Source organism: Aotus nancymaae, unplaced genomic scaffold (assembly GCF_030222135.1).
Source record: "Aotus nancymaae isolate 86718 unplaced genomic scaffold, 86718_ANA_hifiasm-v0.15.2.pri h1tg000038l, whole genome shotgun sequence".
Taxonomy (NCBI): Eukaryota; Metazoa; Chordata; class Mammalia; order Primates; family Aotidae; genus Aotus; species Aotus nancymaae.
In genome coordinates, this window is record NW_026988452.1 from 6633133 (window position 1) to 6649842 (window position 16710).

General features: G+C 37.4%; 1 protein-coding gene across 1 annotated transcript; it reads right to left on the reverse strand.

Moving 5' to 3' along the window:
* Nucleotides 1-2200: 2200 nt before the first annotated feature.
* Nucleotides 2201-3771, reverse strand: LOC110567315 (E3 ubiquitin-protein ligase RNF138-like). The gene has a single exon (XM_064360066.1). The coding sequence runs from the start codon at nucleotides 3755-3757 to the stop codon at nucleotides 3020-3022; it is 738 nt and encodes a 245-aa protein (XP_064216136.1). The 5' UTR covers nucleotides 3758-3771; the 3' UTR covers nucleotides 2201-3019.
* Nucleotides 3772-16710: the final 12939 nt, after the last annotated feature.

The following is a 16710-nucleotide window of genomic DNA, read 5'->3' on the forward strand; positions in this document are numbered from 1 at the left end:
AGACCTCATGCCAAAACTGCCAGTAGGCGATTCTCAAAAGGCAGTTTAAATGTGTCCATTGATAACTATAAATCTTTTATGTTTCTTTAAAGATAACATGAGTTATGCCACAATACTTAAACCTGTGTTGAGTGGATATCTAATTCAATTAAATTATTCTGCTTTATGTTTACTCCTACACTTACTTGTAATGAATGGTTGCAAGCTGACATATACAAAGACAGGGTTCATGGAGGATTGAGGGGTTTCCCTAGATTTGAGACTTTCGGTGCTAAAACTGGGAAATTCCCAGGTAAACCAGGACTTGTTGGTAACACTAGATTTCACAGTACATTGAACTTGTAGCACAAAGTAGACACTGATGTCAAGGAGGCAGGTTTCTGAATTCATTGACTACACTGCCGTGGGCCAGTGGATGACTCAATGCTTTCCTCACTTTCCACTGTTCAAACTACTGTGAAATCTCTGTACAAGAGTGTTCCAAATTTACCTCCAGCAGATTCAGATGTGAAAAGTTAGCTTCTTTACTTTGCTTACTCTAGATCCAACATTCTCCAGAGCTTCCACCCTACTAGAGACTAAGAAATGCCTGGGTCTTCCAGGGCTAATTGGGTGGGCTTATTTTTTCTCTTGTTGGGTACAGACTCCCTTCATTATGTTCTCCTCTTGGCTGAGACAGAATTCGCCCTGCTCTCTTTTCAGGCTGTGATAAATATGGTGCAGGCAGAGAAACAGGCTTACTGCTAAGAGGACATGAATCAGGAAATATGTAGAAAAGTTAAACTCATATTCATTCAATGTCCCATAATAAATTTTTCATATTAAGTGTGTCAGTATATATTTTGTCTTTTGGTCCAAATTCAAATATAAATATAACAATGTGGTACAAAGGCATAGGTTTTTTTTTTTTTTTTTTGCTGGTATTTTACTATTGGGTAGCTCTATTAGGAGAAAATAAAGACCATGGAAAATTTGAATGGAAGTTTTGGAAGGTTCTTCAACCTCACTGATAAATATCCTCTTCCCCATCTCTGAGAAAGGCACAGCTGAGTTATCTGCCTATGAGCCGGAAAGCTTGCTCTTGTTATGTTTCTGAATCTGGGAAGCTGGCACAGGGCTCCTTTTTGTACCACCATTGTGAAAGCATCTCAACTATAGCAGTGTATCTGCTGTTACTGATACAGAATCTTCAGCTCTCATCGGCTGTTTGCTAGTAACGTATGAGTGGTTTTAAATTCTCCTTCAATGGAATGAGTGCATGAAGTTTCACACTTCTAGAGAATAATTTTACAAAGCCATTTCTTTAAGAGGCACATTTTTACAGTTAGTTGAATTTATTATCCCAGCAGCGACAGTTAAAGATATTTTCCAGGGGATGTTCATCCTTCCTGTCATTCATGCCCAACTGCTAAAACTGTAGATTTACATTGGGCATCTTGTGTTTTTGGTTTTACATATTTAGCTTTCTCTCTTTTTTTTTTCACTTCCAAAATTAACATTTTTATTAAATCAAGTTAAAAAAAATGTTCAGTGTAGAAAAGTCAAGGGTTTTAACAAAACCAAAATATACCTTTTTTATACAATATATGTGTATATTAGCAGCAAACTACTTCTGAGATTCTCTTTTATGTTCTTTTAGTAATTTTAAAGAAAGGATAAACAATTTATTATTAGTATGGAATGTCAGTGAATCTACTTTTCGTCCTTTATTCTGTGATTTGGGCCTTCTACAAAATACTTTATGATTCTCATTAATGCACACTAAGAACAAACCCAGTTTTGACTAAAAAGGAGTGAAACAGAATGGTTGGTAGAATCTTTCTCACTACATCATGGTCATACATTTTATTTGAGAATAACAAATGAGCACCATATAAACAGGTAATTGTGTGTGTGTAAACTCAATTTTTAAGGTGTAATAGCAGCCAACTAGATCACTTAGCAATGTGACTGTTACTTTTTAAAAATTTGGTGATATACAAAATTTTAACAAATCAGGTAAACACTTCAACCCCCTATTGCTTGTCCATTTAAAAAATCCTTAATAGAAATTCTATATATAACCTGACAAACTGCATACATACATATATGTGTGTGTATATATACACACACAAGTGTATGTATACATACATATACATCTTTAGCTTTGAATAAATTTCTAAACTGAGATGAAGCCAAATCTCTCATTTGTATCTTGTAGAATACAGTAATACAGTATCACCAACTGAAAGTTTCTAATAAAAGTTAATCAGAAATACTGGCTCTTGAAAATTCTGAGGCTAACGAGCTATTACTCAGCTTAGTAAATTCCAAGATTACAAATCAGTCAAAGTAAGACTGAAATTACCAAATGCCCATGAAAGAAATAAATTTTTCTCTTCGTATTTCCTTCTAATAACAAAAACAAAATATCTTTACAAGCTTTCACTTTTTAAAGAATTAAAATTATTACAGAACTCTCACTAGTCTTCAAAAATAGTAAATGTTATATAAATACAATTTTCTTATAGTTGAATTTTTCAGCTAGAATCTGCATTTTAAAAATTTCCTTTGAATTATTCCATTTAGCACTTCAAGTTTCTATTCTGCAACTCTAATAACTGGCTCAGATTTGTTAGATTTATATCAATCACATTGTTCAAAATTTGCTACTGTATGTTATCTGTGTACAATAATAAAGTAAATGGGAGGAATGCACCAAATTTCAAAAGCAACATAATGAAAAATTCAAGAATATTTAGTATTACAAAAAGATAAAGTACAACAGGGATTCTCTTTCACCGTTACATTAGTGAAATATCTTTTTTTATGATTTTAAAGCTAATGTCATAACTTTCATTTTTTAACTTATCAAGAGGATGAAGTTATTAGAAGCCTTGCCTTTATTTTCAATCAAAACCTAAAACGACTGAATTACTTTTATTAATATACACATCAAGTTACTGAAATGGTGACTTCATGTAGTTTTCCCTTAAAGATGGCACTTGCAGGTACAAAGATGCAGAGATGTCTACAGCCTTCAGATGTTTACGTGAAAAGATTCTTCAACAGCAGTTTGATACTGGGTTTCTTCATCTAGCTGAAGATTCACAAATTCTCCATAATCAAACTGATGTCTCTGATTTAGATGACTAACAAAATTTCTAGTTATCTGGCGAGGATCTCCCCAAGGAAGAGACACACAAATGGGACATGTCACAGGAATTATCTGAAATAGGTAATTACTGTTACAGTGATCCAGTAAACGCTGCCTGGTAAAATTTGATTCTTGACACAGGGGACACTTAAAAGTGGGATGACCAGAAGAACTTGTATTCTCTTGGTAAGTTTCTGTGTTATCAGATGTGGATGTTTCACTCCTATTACTGTTCCCTACTGAATCTTGAGAGATCTGAAAGTTTGGAATGATAGAAGAAACACCATATTCATCCTGATACTTCTTACAAGATTTGTAATGATGTCTCATGCGATAGAATTTAATCTGTTTTGCACAGCATCTGCAGCTACCAGAAAACTTCCTCATGATATTTTCAAGGTCTAAAGCCCGTTCGGGACATGCTCTCTCTCTTCTAGTCACATTTCCACGACACAGGGGACAATGTGCTCCGCTTTCCCTCATTGCAGTCAGGAAACATTTTCTACAGAAAACGTGCTGACAGGCCGCAGTCCGCACGGGCGTTTTGAGCACCTCCTGACAGACTGGGCAGTAGAAATCATCTTCGGTGTAGGAAGTGGCCGCGGAGAGCTCTTCGGCCATGGCGGGAGGGTCGGGGAACAAGGCGATGGCCACGGCTGCAGCGGCCGAGGTGACGGTTGGATGTAATCTTGACAAGAGGGATGCTTCTAATGACCCCTGTTTTGCAAATGCAAGTTTGATATATAGAAAACCCTTTCCTTTGTCCTCGTTGGTTCTAGAAACATTTACTACTCCTATTTGAGGCTTCTATTCTCCATTCAAAAGTTCAATATTTGTAATTGTAAGAATCAGATGGGGGTGACTATGAACTACATGTACTGTTTGAAAGCAACTTTGTTTTCTCAATAGATAAACCCTTCACCAAGCCAATCACAGCATGTCCTGCACACATAAATTCATGTCCAGTCATTTAATTATGAGGTGAAACAAAATTTCTTGGGAATTTTGTCCTTGATCTTATTATTTGGTGTGTGAATATTTTTATTTTAAGTCCAAGACTGGCATATTCCTTTTCTATTGCTGCGTAACAAATTTCCATAAATTTAGAAGTTTCAAACAACACCATTTATTAGCTCATAGTTCTGTAGTTCAAAAGTCTAGCAAAGCATGGCTGGGTTCTCTGCACAGGGTCTAAAGTGTCTATTGGGATGTTTAGGGAAGAATCAGTTTCCAAGCTCATTCAGATTGTTGGTAGAATACAGTTCCATGTGGCAGTAGGACTGAGGTCTTGTTTTCTTACTGGCTGTCGGCTGGAGGTCACTCAGCTTCTAGAGGTGGCTTTTAGTTTCCTTTCATGTGACCTCTTCTACCTTCAAAGCCAGCATTGGCAGCACATTGAATCCTTCTTCTGTTTGAATCTCTGACTTCTTCTCCCATCAGCTGGAGAAAATTCTGATTAAGTTAGCCCCATCTGGACCATCTCCTTTCTTAAATTTAACTGTGTCATGTAACAAAACCTAATTGTGGGAGTAATATCTCATCGTATCACAAATTCCACCCATGCACAAAGGGCAGGGCTTATAGACGGGGAGATGTTATTGCAGGGTCATCTTAGAAGTCTGCCAGCTTCAACTGGTGATAATGATAAAGAATCATGATCAGTTTCTCTGTGCACTGAAAAAAATCTCTTGGGTATACAGATCAGCTGTTCAGAATTCAATAATAGAAATAAAAATGTTTAATTTTTATAAAGTAGAAAGGCACCATTACATTCTCTCTGTAGAAAAGGAGAGAGAGAATGAGAAAAATGCAAGATCAAAGAAAAAACGAATTGCTGAAGGAGTGAAAAACTTCAGATGTGTAATTCTTCTATATTAATTTTATAGTCTCGGAGCTTAACAAAAATAATGCATGTCTACTTTGTACTCTTTGTGCTCACCTCTTTGAGCTGAGACACGTAACTTGAACTCTAGTCTCTTGGCTCTAACCTGAACTTAGAGACCCTGGGAAGTCTGATCTTCATTTGGTTCCTGAAGATAATTATAGTTCACTTTCTTAAAGATAGCAGCATTGACGGCCTGTCTCACTCTAGGATGTAGGTGCTTGGATGTGACTGAGGTGTGAAGGATCCACTCACTTGTGCAGGCTGGAAGACATGTAGTCCGGGGTGTTCAACAGATGCATGTTGTATTTCCTCTCTAGCTCTGCGGACTGTTGTTGGATCTCAGGCAGTTTCCATGGGTGGCAGGCCGCTCTCCTTCATCCATCTGGAAAAGTGAACACTTCAGAGGTAACTAATTTTTTTTTCTTTTTCCAAATCATGTGTATGTTGGAAGCAGAACCTAAATGCAAGTCTACTTACAAAGCCATTAATATGTGATGGGCAGGATAGCGAGGTCCCATAGCGGAAGAAGAGTTTTCTTAGTCCATCAGTGACATACAAGTCTTCCAGAAGAATGTTCAAGGCAGTTAATTATTTCAAATTTGAATCATCTTCTGTAATCCCCACACGGAATCCTCCTGGAGTGGAGAATTGGGAGAGGAGGTGGGCTTCAGCTTTCCCTCCTGCGTCCCGCTTGTCACCAGCTTTCTTTCTCTCCATGCCTAGAGGAGCCTTACCCTTCAGGAGGCTCACTCTCTCTTTCCACACTTTTTTTCAGTCCCTTCAGTTTTTAAACAATCTGCTTCCTCATCCTTGTTGCCAGCTGTCAATCATTCTGTTTAATTTACACTTTTTTTTTCTTAGTTGGAACTCTGGAAGGCTGAAGATCCATGAAGATAGGGGAGGGGATTAAAAAAAGCAATTTGCTGGTCTCTGGTCAGATATGTATAAGATGATCAGAGGTTTACACTGCCAACACAGGCTTAGCAAAATTCTTGTATACCATTTTTACATTACAGAGCCACTGTTTCTTCTCAGTGTGATTTGAATTGTTCTTTTTGGTCAACTCAGCATATGCCCAGTCCTCCCATTGAATTGTTTTGGGCTTTTGTTGGGAATAGTATGTAAGTTTTTCCACTCACAAGCTGTTTCAATAACTAGACAAACATCAACTTTATTCTTACTGTCTGTGGTTTTAATCCTCCTTGGACTTGGGAACACCACTTTATTTACAAAAAAAGCTTTGGTTTCCAAAAGTTAAATCACATTTTGCATGGACCATTGGATGATAACATTAAAATGGTCAATATTAACAAATACAGAGAGCTAGAGGAGCAAGATCAAAAAATCTCAAAACCTAGAAGAAGACAAGAAATAACTAAGATCAGAGCAGAACTGAAGGACATAGAGACACAAAAAACCCTTAAAAAAATCAATAAATCCAGGAGCTGGTTTTTTGAAAAGATCAACAAAATAGACTGCTAGCCAGATTAATAAAAAAGAGAGAAGAATCAAATAGATGCAATAAAAATGATAAACGAGATATCACCACAGATTCCACAGAAATACAAACCACCATCAGAGATTACTACAAACAACTCTATGCACATAAATCAGTAAATCTGGAAGAAATGGATAAATTCCTTGACACTTGCACCCTTCCAAGCCTAAAACAGGAAGAAGTTGAAACCCTGAATAGACCAATAACAAGGTCTGAAGTTGGGGTAGCAATTAAGAGCCTACCAACCAGAAAAAGCCCAAGTCCAGATGGGTTCACAGCCAAATTCTACCAGACATAGAAAGAGGAGCTGGTACCACTCCTTCTGAAACTATTCCAAACAACCCAAAAAGAGGGAATCCTCCCCAAATCATTTTATGAGACCAACGTCATCCTGATACCAAAATGTGGCAGAGACTCAACAAGAAAAGAAAACTTCACGCCAATATCCATGATGAACACAGATGCAAAAATCTTTAATGAAATACTGACAAACTGATTGCAACAGCACATCAAAAAGCTTATCCATCATGATGAAGTAGGCTTCATCCCAGGGATTCAAGGCTGGTTCAACATACACAAGTCTATAAATGTAATTCAACACATAAACAGAACCAATGACAAAAACCACATGATTATCTCAATAGATGCAGAGAAGGCCTTGAACAAAATTCAACAGCCCTTTATGCTAAAAACTCTCCATAAACTAGGTATCAACATAACGTATCTCAAAATAATAAAACCTATTTATGGCAAACTCACAGCCAATATCATACTGAATGGGCAAAAACTGGAAGCATTCCCTTTGAAATCTGGCACTAGACAAGGATACCCTCTCTCACAACTCCTATTCAATATAGTATTGGAAGTTCTGGCCAGAGCAATCAGGCAAGAAAAAGAAGTAAAGCGTATCCAATTAGGAAAGGAGGAAGTCAAATTGTCTCTATTTGCAGACGACATGATTGTATATTTAGAAGACCCAATCAGCTCAGTCCCAAATCTCCTGAAACTGATAAGCAACTTCAGCGAAATCTCAGGATACAAAATCAATGTGCAGAAATCACAAGCATTCCTATACACCAATAATAGACTTAAAGAGAGCCAAATCAAGAATGAACTGCCATTCACAATTACTACGAAGAGAATAAAATACCTAGGAATACAACTGGCAAAGGATGTAAAGGACCTCTTCAAGGAGAACTACAAACCACTGCTCAAGGAAATAAGAGAGGGCACAAACAGGCAGAGAAATATTCCATGCTCATGGTTGGGAAGAACCAATATCATGAAAATGGCCATACTGCCCAAAGTAATCTATAGATTCAATGCTACCTGAATTCAAACTATACTACAAGTCTACAGTAATCAAAACAGCATGGTACTGGTACCAAAACAGAGATATAGACCAATGGAACAGAACAGAGGCCTTGGATGCAATGCCACACATCTACAACCATCTGATCTTTGACAAACATGATAAAAACAAGCAACGGGGAAAGGATTCCCTGTTTAATAAATGGTGTTGGGAAAACTGGCTAGCCATGTGCAGAAAGCAGAAACGGGACCCCTTCCTGACACCTTACATTAAAATTAACTCCAGATGGATTAAAGACTTAAACATAAGACCTAACACCATAAAAACCCTAGAAGAAAACCTAGGCAAAACCATTCAGGACATAGGTGTAAGACTTGTCCTTGGGTTGTTGCCACGTTTAAAATGAAGAAACTGAGGCCAGCAGGAAAATAATTCAATGCAAGGGAATTTATTCGGGCTCCCGGGTGAGATTCTGCAGTCCGGACAGGAGGGGCCGGAGAAGTCGCACGGACTCCTCTCAGGCACGGGGTTTTATAGAGAGTGGAGGCATCTGATTGGCTGTGGCCAAGGTGAGTGGGACAAAATGGAGGGGAGTGGGACCCGGATGAAACAAAATTGGAGGGGAATGGGACCCGGATGGAAAGCAGTGGGGCCCAGATAGGACAAAATAGTAGGCAGGGAGTGGAGCCTGGATGGGACAAGATGGTAACAGGTAGGTTCTGATGGGGCTTTTTTCCCGGGCTCCTGGGGGGGAGGGGGGGAAAGAGGCGTGTCCGAGCTCCCGGCAAGGGAGGGGGGCGTGTCCGAACTCCCCGCGAGGGGAGGGGGTATGTCCAAGCCCCCGGCGAGGCAACCGGCCTTACAATAGGCATAGGCGAGGACTTCATGACTAAAACACCAAAAGCATTGACAATAAAAGCCAAAATAGACAAATGGGATCTAATTAAACTCCAGAGCTTCTGTACAGCAAAAGAAACAATCATTAGAGTGAACCGGCAACCAATAGAATGGGGAAAATTTTTGGAATCTACCCATCTGACAAAGGACTTATATCCAAATTCTACAAAGAACTAAAACAGATTTATAAGAAACAGACAAACCCATTCAAAAGTGGGCAAAGAATATGAAGAGACATTTTTCAAAAGAAGACATATATGAGGCCAACAAACATGAAAAACTGCTCATCATCACTGGTCATTAGAGAAATGCAAATCAAAACTGCATTGAGAAACCACCTCATGCCAGTTAGAATGGCAATCTGGAGACAACAGATGCTGAAGAGGATGTGGAGAAATAGGAACAGTTTTCCACTGTTGGTGGGAGTGTAAATTAGTTCAACCATTGTGGAAGACAGTGTGGCGATTCCTCAAGGACCTAGAAATAGATATTCCATTTGACCCAGCAATTCCATTACTGGGTATATATCCAAAGGCTTATAAATCATTCTATTATAAAGACACATGCACATGTATGTTCATTGAAGCACTGTTTACAATAGCAAAGACTTGGAACCAACCCAAATGCCCATCGATGATAGACTGGACAGGGAAGATGTGGCACATATACACCACAGAATATTATGCAGTCATAAAAATCAATGAGTTTGTGTCCTTTGTAGGGACATGGATGAATCTGTCAACCATCATTTTCAGCAAACTGACACAAGAACAGAAAATCAAATACTGCATGTTCTCACTCATAGGCGGGTGTTGAACCATGAGAACACATGGACACAGGGAGGGGAGCATCACACACTGAGGTCTGTGGCGGGGGATTAGGGGAGGGACAGTGCGGGGTAGAGAGTTGGGGAGGGATAACATGGGGAGAAATGCTAGATATAGGTGATGGAGATGGAGGCAGCAAACCACATTGCCATGTATGTACCTATGCAACAATCCTGCATGTTCTTCACATGTACCCCAGAACCTAAAATGTAATAAAAAATATATATATAAAAGAAAGAAAACAAAAAATAAATAGAATTATTGTGTAATAAAATATTTTGCAAAACACATAGTTTCTGATTCTTTGCCTTCAGCAAAATTGAAAAAAGATGGAACAAAGTCAGCATCTAAGTCAGTGAAATTAGTTTTTGCTCATGGATCACTGTGTGATTTTTGGTATATAAAAAAGAAGGAATTCAAAGAATTGTGTAACATTGTTATAAAAATCTTTTCATTTCTACTTATTTATGTAAACAAAGTTTCTCAATGCTTTTATCCATAAAAATAAAAATTAGATAAGAAGTTAATTTAAATTCTGCTTCATTTTGTTTATAATAGTTATTCACAGTTATAAGATGAAATTTAAAAAATTCCATATTATTAAGATGTGTTTACAAAAAAATTTATTTTTTTGTGTTTATTTTTCAAAATTATATTTTTGTTGTTTTGATATTTGCACGAGAGTAATTAAAATGGTAATTTAAACAGAAGAAAGTTTCAGAATCTTAAACGATCAGTTGGATTTCTGTTCTCAATTCTTCACTTATTACATTTGCAATAAAGAGTACATTTTCCTCACTCTATTGGTGTTGAACTTGACCATATATATGACTTGCTTTGAACAATGGAATCTTAGCAGATGTGAGGCAAGTAGAGGCTTAAGTGTGCTTTTGTGATTTGACCTCCCCTCTTGAACTTATGTCATCCACCCTTTATAAGAACATGTTCAATGTGACCCTTGTCCAAGAAAGAAGAGATGGGGAACAGACCTGAATCACCCCAAATTCTGGAACCAAGCCCAGCTGACCTGTGTCCTGGGGTGAGACGCCTCCCTTGACCCAGAGACTCTGAAGTAAGAAAAATAAATACTTCTATTGTGGCCATTGGGATTCTGGGGTTGTTTATGCAGCATTATTACAACAAAACCTGTCTCATAAACTTAGAGATGTGAGCCAAATGAAATAAATTAAAAATTCTATTTGTATACATGTTTCATTATAGAGAATATTATTAGTGTAAATAATAAAAGATGTTCAAGCATAAAATATAAAGTCATATTCGGACAAAATTCTGTGGAGAAAACAGAATGAAAATACAAGTCCAAGAAAAGGAAGGCATCAAAAGACAAGGAGAGCCTGTTCATGTATTTTTTTTAAAGGAGATGATAGTTGATATCAAACTATGATGATACTTAATTTCCCTTAGAAATATTTAAATGAGTGATATTTAACAAGTCTGATTTCAAAAAAAAAAAAAAGAAGTACTTATATGCTGGATGTTGTATCTTTTGCTCTTTTTAAAATTTGTGCAGAAAAATGGGTGACCAGGTACACTGTTTTTCAAATTTCTGTTAGTATATGTGAAAAAGAAGTTTGAAGACCATCACCATATATAAGTACAGCTGGATGGTATCTTAAAGACCATTCAGTTGATAAAGACCTTTGAAGACCCTAAAGTCCCAAGTCCAAGTTTTGTTCTACATATGAGGAATCTGGTCTACTTTCTGTGCTTACTCCACAATGTCCCTTTCAACCTTTAGTTCCACTGTAAAGAAAGAGATATAAATGAAAATCCAAGTATCTATATATTTGACCCATGAATTTACTAACAGTAACAAAAAGGCAACATCTCTTATGAAATTTGGCAAAAGAGTAGGGGAATGGCTTAGTTTACCTAAGAACGGAGACATTTTATCGATTTCTCCCATTCTTAATTAAATGAAACTGTCTTTATTTAGAGAGAATTCCCTAAAACTGAGAATCTTAAAGTTGGCCATATAACCCCCAGGGCTTTTGTGTGGCTGAAGACCTTCGTCTACTCAATGTCCAGGATAAACATGATTTCTCTTCCTGGTATACCAATTTCACTTGACCCAAAGCTTCTGTTTTTTTTTCCTTCAATCTTTTTACTTTTATGTTGTTTATAAAGTAACTCAATTTTTTCATTATTTTTCAACTTACCACAAATAATGAATGCCTATTTCAGAGAAGTCAGGACATACAGTCAAAAGATCTTTCTTTTAAAATTAATTTTTATTTCAATAGGTTTTTTGGGAACAGGTGGTATTTGGTTACATGAATAAATTATTTAGTATAATTTCTGAGATTTTGGGGCACCTATCACCCAAGCAGTGTACCCCATACCCAACATGTCATCTTTTATTCCTCACCTCTCTCCCCATCTTTACCCCTGAGTCCCCAAAGTTCACTGCATCATTCTTTGCCTTTGCGCCCTCATAACTTAGCTCACAATTATGAGTGGGAACATACAATGTTTGGTTTTCCATTCTTGAGTTATTTCATTTAGACTAATAGTCTCCAATTTCAACCAGGTTGCTGTGAATGCCATTATTTCATTCTCTTTTTATGGCTGAATAGTATTCCATGGTATATATATACACCACATTTTCTTTATCTGCTCATTGATTGATGAGCATTTGGGCTGGTTCCATATTTTTGCAATTGCAAATTGTGCTGCTATACACATGCATGTGCAAGTATCTGTTTTGTACAATGTCTTCTTTTCCTCTGGGTAGATACCTAGTAGTGGGATTGTTGGATCAAATGGTAGATCTACTTTTAGTTCTTTAAGGATCGCCACACGGTTTTCCATAGTGGTTGTGCTAGTTTACATTACCATCAACAGTGTAAAAGTGTTCCCTTTTCACCACATTCATGCCAACATCTATTACTTTTTTATTATGCCCATTCTTGCAGGAGTGAGGTGGTATTGCACTGCAGTTTTGATTTGCATTTCCCTGATAATTAGTGATGTTGAGCATTTTTCCATCTGCTTGTTGGCCATTTGTATATCTTTTCTTGAGAATTGTCTATTCATGCCCTTAGCCCACTTTTTAATGGGATTGTTTTTTTTTCTTGCTGATTTGTTTCAGTTATTTGTAGATTCTGGATATTAGTCCTTTGTCAGATGTACAGATTGTGATTTCTCCCACTCTGTGGTTGTCTGTTAACTCTGCTGATTATTTATTTTGCTGTGCAGAAGCTTTTTAGTTTACTTAAGTCCCATCCATTTATCTTTGTTTTTGTTGTATTCACTTTTGGGTTCTTGGTCTTGAAGATTTTGCTGAAGCCAATGTCTAGAAGAGTTTTTCCAATGTGATCTTCTAGATTTTTTTTATGATTTATGGTCTTAGATTTAAGTCTTTGATCCATTTTGAGTTGATTTTTGTATAAGGTGAGGGGTGAGAATCCAGTTTTTTTCTTCTACATGTGGCTAGCCAATATATCCCAGCACCATTTGTTGAATAGGATGTCATTTCTCCACTTTATGTTTTTGTTGGCTTTGTCGAAGATTAGTTGGCTGTAAGAATTTGGCTTTATTGCTGGATTCTGCATTCTGTTCCATTGGTCAATGTGCTTGTATCTATACCAGTACCATGCTGTTTTTGTGGCTACAAACTTGTATGTAGCTGGAAGTCAGGTTATGTGATACCTCTGGATTTGTTCTTTTTGCTTAGTCTTGCTTTGGCTATGAGGGCTCTTTCTGGTTCCATATGAAATTTAGAATTGTTTTTTTCTAGTTCTGTGAAGAATGATGGTATTTTGATGGGAATTGCATTGAATTTGTAGATTGCTTTTGGCAGTATGTTCATTTTCACAATATTAATTCTACCTATCCATGAGCATGAGATGTGTTTTCATTTGTTTGTGTCATCTATGATTTCTTTCAGCAATGTTGTGTAGTATTCCTTGTAGAGGTCTTTCACCTCCTTGGTTAGATATATTCCTAAGTATTTCACTTTTTTGCAGCTATTATAAAAGGGGTTGAGTTCTTGATTTGATTCTCAGGTTGTTTGCTGTTGGTGTACAGCAGAGCTTCTGATTTGTGTACATTAATTTTGTATCTTCAAACTTTGCTGAATTCATTTACCAGTTCTAGGAGCTTTGTGGATGAGTCTTTAGGGTTTTCTAGGTACACAATCATATCATCAGCAAACAGTGACAGTCTGTCTTCCTCTTTACCAAGTTGGATGCCCTTGATTTCTTTCTCTTGTTTGATTGCTCTGGCTAGGACTTCCAGTACTACGTTGAATAGAAGTGATGAAAGTGGGCATCCTTGTCTAGTTCCAGTTCTCAGTGCGGATACTTTCAACTTTTCCTAGTTTTGTGTAATGTTGGCTGTAGGTTTGTCATAGATGGGTTTTATTACCTTATGTCTCTTCTTTGCTGATTTTGCTGAGGATTTTTAATCATAAATGATGCTGGATTTTGTCAAATGCTTTTTCTTCATCTATTGGGATGATCGTGTGATATTTGTTTTTAATCCCGTTTATGTGGTGTTTCACATTTATTGACTTGTAGATGTTAAATGATACCTGCATCAGTGGCATGAAACCCAGTTAATCATGATGGATTATTTTTTTTTGATACTCTGTTGGATTCAGTTAGCTAGTATTTTGTTGAGGATTCTTGCATCTATGTTTATCAGGGATGTTGTGCTGTAGTTTTCTTTTTGGTTATGTCCTTTCCTGGTTTTGGTATTGGGTGGTGCTGGTTTCATAGAATGATTGAGGGAGGATTCCCTCCTTCTCCATACTGTGGAATAGTGTCAATAGGATTGGTACCAATTCTTCTTTGAATGTCTGATAGAATTCAGCTCTGAATCCATCTGGCTCTAGACTTTTTTTTGTTGGCAATTTTATTTTTTATTTAATTTTAATTAATTAATTAATTTTTTTGAGATAGTGTTTCGCTCTTGTCATCCAGGCTGGAGTGCAATGGCACGATCTCAGCTCAATGAAACCTCTGCCTCTAGGTTCAAGTGATTCTCCTGCCTCAGCCTCAAGTAGCTGGGACTGCAGGTGCCCACCACCACACCCAACTAATTTTTGTATTTTTAGTAGAGGTGGGTTGGCAATTTTAAAATTATCATTTCAATCTCACTGCTTGTTATTGGTCTGTTTAGAGATTCTGTATCTTCCTGATTTAATCTAGAATGGTTATATATTTCCAAGAATTTAACCATTTTCTCTAGATTTTCTATTTATGCACATAAAGGTGTTCATAGCAGCTTTGAATAATTCTTTGTATTTCTGTGTTATCAGTAGTAACATATCTCATTTTGTTTCTAATGGAGCTTATTTGGATCTTCTCTTTTCTTGGTTTTCTCACTAATGGTCTATCAATTTTATTTATCTTTTTAAAGAATCAGCTTATTGTTTAATTTATGTTTTGTATTTTTTGGTTTCAGTTTTATTTAGTTCTACTCTGATGTTTGTTATTTCTCTTCTTCCACTGGGTTTGGGTTTAGATTGTTCTTGTTTCTCCACTTCTGTACGGTATGACCTTAGTTTGTCTATTTTTGCTCTTTCAGACTTTTTGATGTAGACATTTAATGCTATGAACTTTCCTCTTAACACTGCTTTCACTGTATTCCTGAGATTTTGAGAGGTTGTGTCACTATTATCGTTCAGTTCAAAGAATTTTTTAATTTTCATCTTGATTTCATTGTTGACCCAATGATCATTCAGGAGCAGGTTATTTAATTTCCATGTATTGGTATAGTTTTGAGGGTTCCTTTTGGAGTTAATTTCCAATTTTATTCCACTGTGATCTGAGAGAGAACTTGATATAATTTTGATTTTCTTAAATTTACTGAGACTTCTTTTGTGACCCATCATATGGTCTATATTGGAGAATGTTTCATGTGCTCATGAATAGAATGTGTATCCTGTGGTTGTTGGGTGGAATGTTCTGTAAATATCTATTAAGTCCATTTGTTCTAGAATATAGTTTAAATCCATTTTTCCTTTGTTGACTGATGACCTGTCTAGTGCTGTTAGTGGAGTATTGAAGTCCTTCACTATTATTGTGTTGCCATCTATCTCATTTCTTAGGTCTAGTAGTAATTGTTTTATAAATTTGGGAGCTCCAGTGTTAGGCGCATATATATTTAGGATTGTGATATTTTCCTGTTGGACTAGTTCTTTTATCATTATGTAATGTCCTTTGCCTTTTAAACTGCTGTTGCTTTAAAGTCTGTTTTGTATTGGTCGACCTCCAGCCAGGAGGTGGCACTTTCAAGAGTGCATCACCTGTGGTACTATAGGAAGGAAGCAAACTTGCCCTAGGGTGGCCTGGTTAAGTATTCAAGTTTCTCAGGTGGTGGGCAGGGCCACAAAGCTCCCAAGAGATTATGTCCTTTGTCTTCCGCAACCAGGGCAGGTAGAGAAAGACCACCAGGTGGGAGCAGGGATAGTTGTGTCTGAGCTCAGCTTCTCGTTGGGCAGGTCTTGCTGCGGCTGCTGTGAGAGATGGGAGTGTGACTCCCAGTCCAATGGAGTTATGTTCTCAGGGTGATTATGGCTGCCTCTGTTGAGTGACACACATCACCAGGGAAGCTGGGTAAAGCTGGCAGTCACAGGCCTCATCCTGCTGCCATGCAGCCTGTAGTCCTAACGGCTGGACTCACTCCCACCATGCCCCTGTGACAGCACCGAGTCTAGTAGCACAGCCAGTGACCAGGGCTGAGAACTTGCCCCAGACCACCAGCCTCCCCACGGAGAAAGCAAGCTGACTCACCATTTTTCAGTGTCTCAAGGAGTCTGCAGTGGTGATACAGATGCAATTCCTTCAAAGGGTCTATGGATTCTCTCAGCTTTCCTGGTATGTTGGTGTCATTCTTGGAGCAAAAGTTCACTATGTGAGTCTCCACACGCTGCTTTGTCTGTTCGAGTGGGATCTGCAAGCTTGTCCTTCCTCCTGTCTGCCATCTTCCAATAGATCTCCAGATCTTTCTAAATACTAAATTAAGCCTAGACATATCGTAAAATAGGATGCAAGGTGTATAATAAAAACCTAGAGATATTATTCAAGATTTGTAGGACATTTTGAAATTATAGTAAGATCTAGAAGCCATGCTTCCAAGACCCCTGAGTGTATGAGTTTATTCTTTACTATTAGAAGGTCTTCAGTG

What these genes read in the sequence shown, in the direction of transcription:
- LOC110567315 (XM_064360066.1), bottom strand. Translation starts at nt 3,757, where the DNA reads ATGGCCGAAGAGCTCTCCGCGGCCACTTCCTACACCGAAGATGATTTC.